Source organism: Monodelphis domestica, chromosome 4 (assembly GCF_027887165.1).
Source record: "Monodelphis domestica isolate mMonDom1 chromosome 4, mMonDom1.pri, whole genome shotgun sequence".
Lineage (NCBI taxonomy): Eukaryota > Metazoa > Chordata > Mammalia > Didelphimorphia > Didelphidae > Monodelphis > Monodelphis domestica.
In genome coordinates, this window is record NC_077230.1 from 352,758,248 (window position 1) to 352,759,481 (window position 1,234).

The 1,234-nt window shown below is 42.6% G+C and overlaps 1 protein-coding gene across 1 annotated transcript; it reads left to right on the forward strand.

The window, feature by feature from the left end:
* Window positions 1-277: 277 nt before the first annotated feature.
* LOC100617296 (olfactory receptor 52A1-like) lies at window positions 278-1,234 on the forward strand. The gene has a single exon (XM_003340974.2). The coding sequence runs from the start codon at window positions 284-286 to the stop codon at window positions 1,232-1,234; it is 951 nt and encodes a 316-aa protein (XP_003341022.1). The 5' UTR covers window positions 278-283.

Consider the following 1,234-nt stretch of genomic DNA (forward strand, 5'->3'; position numbering starts at 1 on the left):
AGTTATGTATCCCTCAACCAAGTCAGATTCCTTCTGATTATGTTCAGAATATGGCTCAGAAACGGGTAATTTATGGTATTCCATTGTATTGTTGTTGTTTAGTCATTGCTGAATTGGTCAAGGAGGTGACAGAAGATGGGTAAGACCAGGTTTTCATCTACCCAAGACACTCTGAGAGTGAGAGTAATGATAAAAATCAATCATCTTTTCTATCTTCTATCCTAACTTTCACCCTCTTTAAATAGACTTCAGAAATTATACTGAGTAGTTTTTGCAAGTCATCATGGAAATCTCCAATAACTCATTTCTGGACCCAATGACAGTTACCCTGGTTGGAATACCTGGACTTGAACATCTACAGTTCTGGATTGGATTCCCTTTTTGTGTGCTGTGTATAGTAGCCCTGATGGGGAATGTTCTTCTACTGACTATAATCCCAACAGAACGCACCCTTCACCAGCCCATGTACATCTTTTTAGCTGGGCTAGCTGCAACTGACCTAGGTCTATGTGCTGCCATAGCTCCCAAGATGCTGGCTATATTTTGGTTCAGTGCCTATACGATGGCCTTTGATGCTTGCCTTATCCAGCTATTTTTCATTCATGCTCTTCAAGGGATGGAATCAGGTATCTTGTTAGCCATGGCCTTTGACCGCTATGTAGCAATTTGTGACCCTCTTAGACATTCAGCCATTCTCACACCAACAATCATGAGTCGGATGATCTTGGTAGTGGCAGTCAGGGCTGTGGTATTGGTTGGCTTATTGCCCATTTTGATTAGACGTTTGCACTTCTTCCATACAACTATCATAGCCCACTCTTACTGTGAGCATATGGCTGTGGTCAAGCTGTTGGCTGGGAATGTCAGGATCAATAGGTCCTTTGGGTTGTTTGTAGCATTTGCCATCCTGGGTTTTGACATGATTTTTGTCCTTATTTCCTATACTCTAATCATTTGGACAGTTTTCCACCTTCCTCAGAAAGAAGCACGGTTGAAAGCACTCAACACCTGCACAGCCCACATCTTCGTCTTCCTTGAATTCTATGTCCTTGCTTTCTTCTCTTTTTTTAGCCATCGTTTTGGCCATGTGGCTCCCTTTGTCCACATTCTCCTGTCCACTATCTACCTTCTTGTGCCTCCTGCCCTCAACCCCATTGTTTATGGAGTGAAAACCAAGGAAATTCGTGTCAGAGTGGCAAGGATATTCTTTCAAAAGGATAATTCCCTCCAGTGA

Excerpts from the sequence above, each read along its gene's own strand:
- LOC100617296 (XM_003340974.2), top strand. The coding sequence starts at position 284 with ATGGAAATCTCCAATAACTCATTTCTGGACCCAATGACAGTTACCCTG.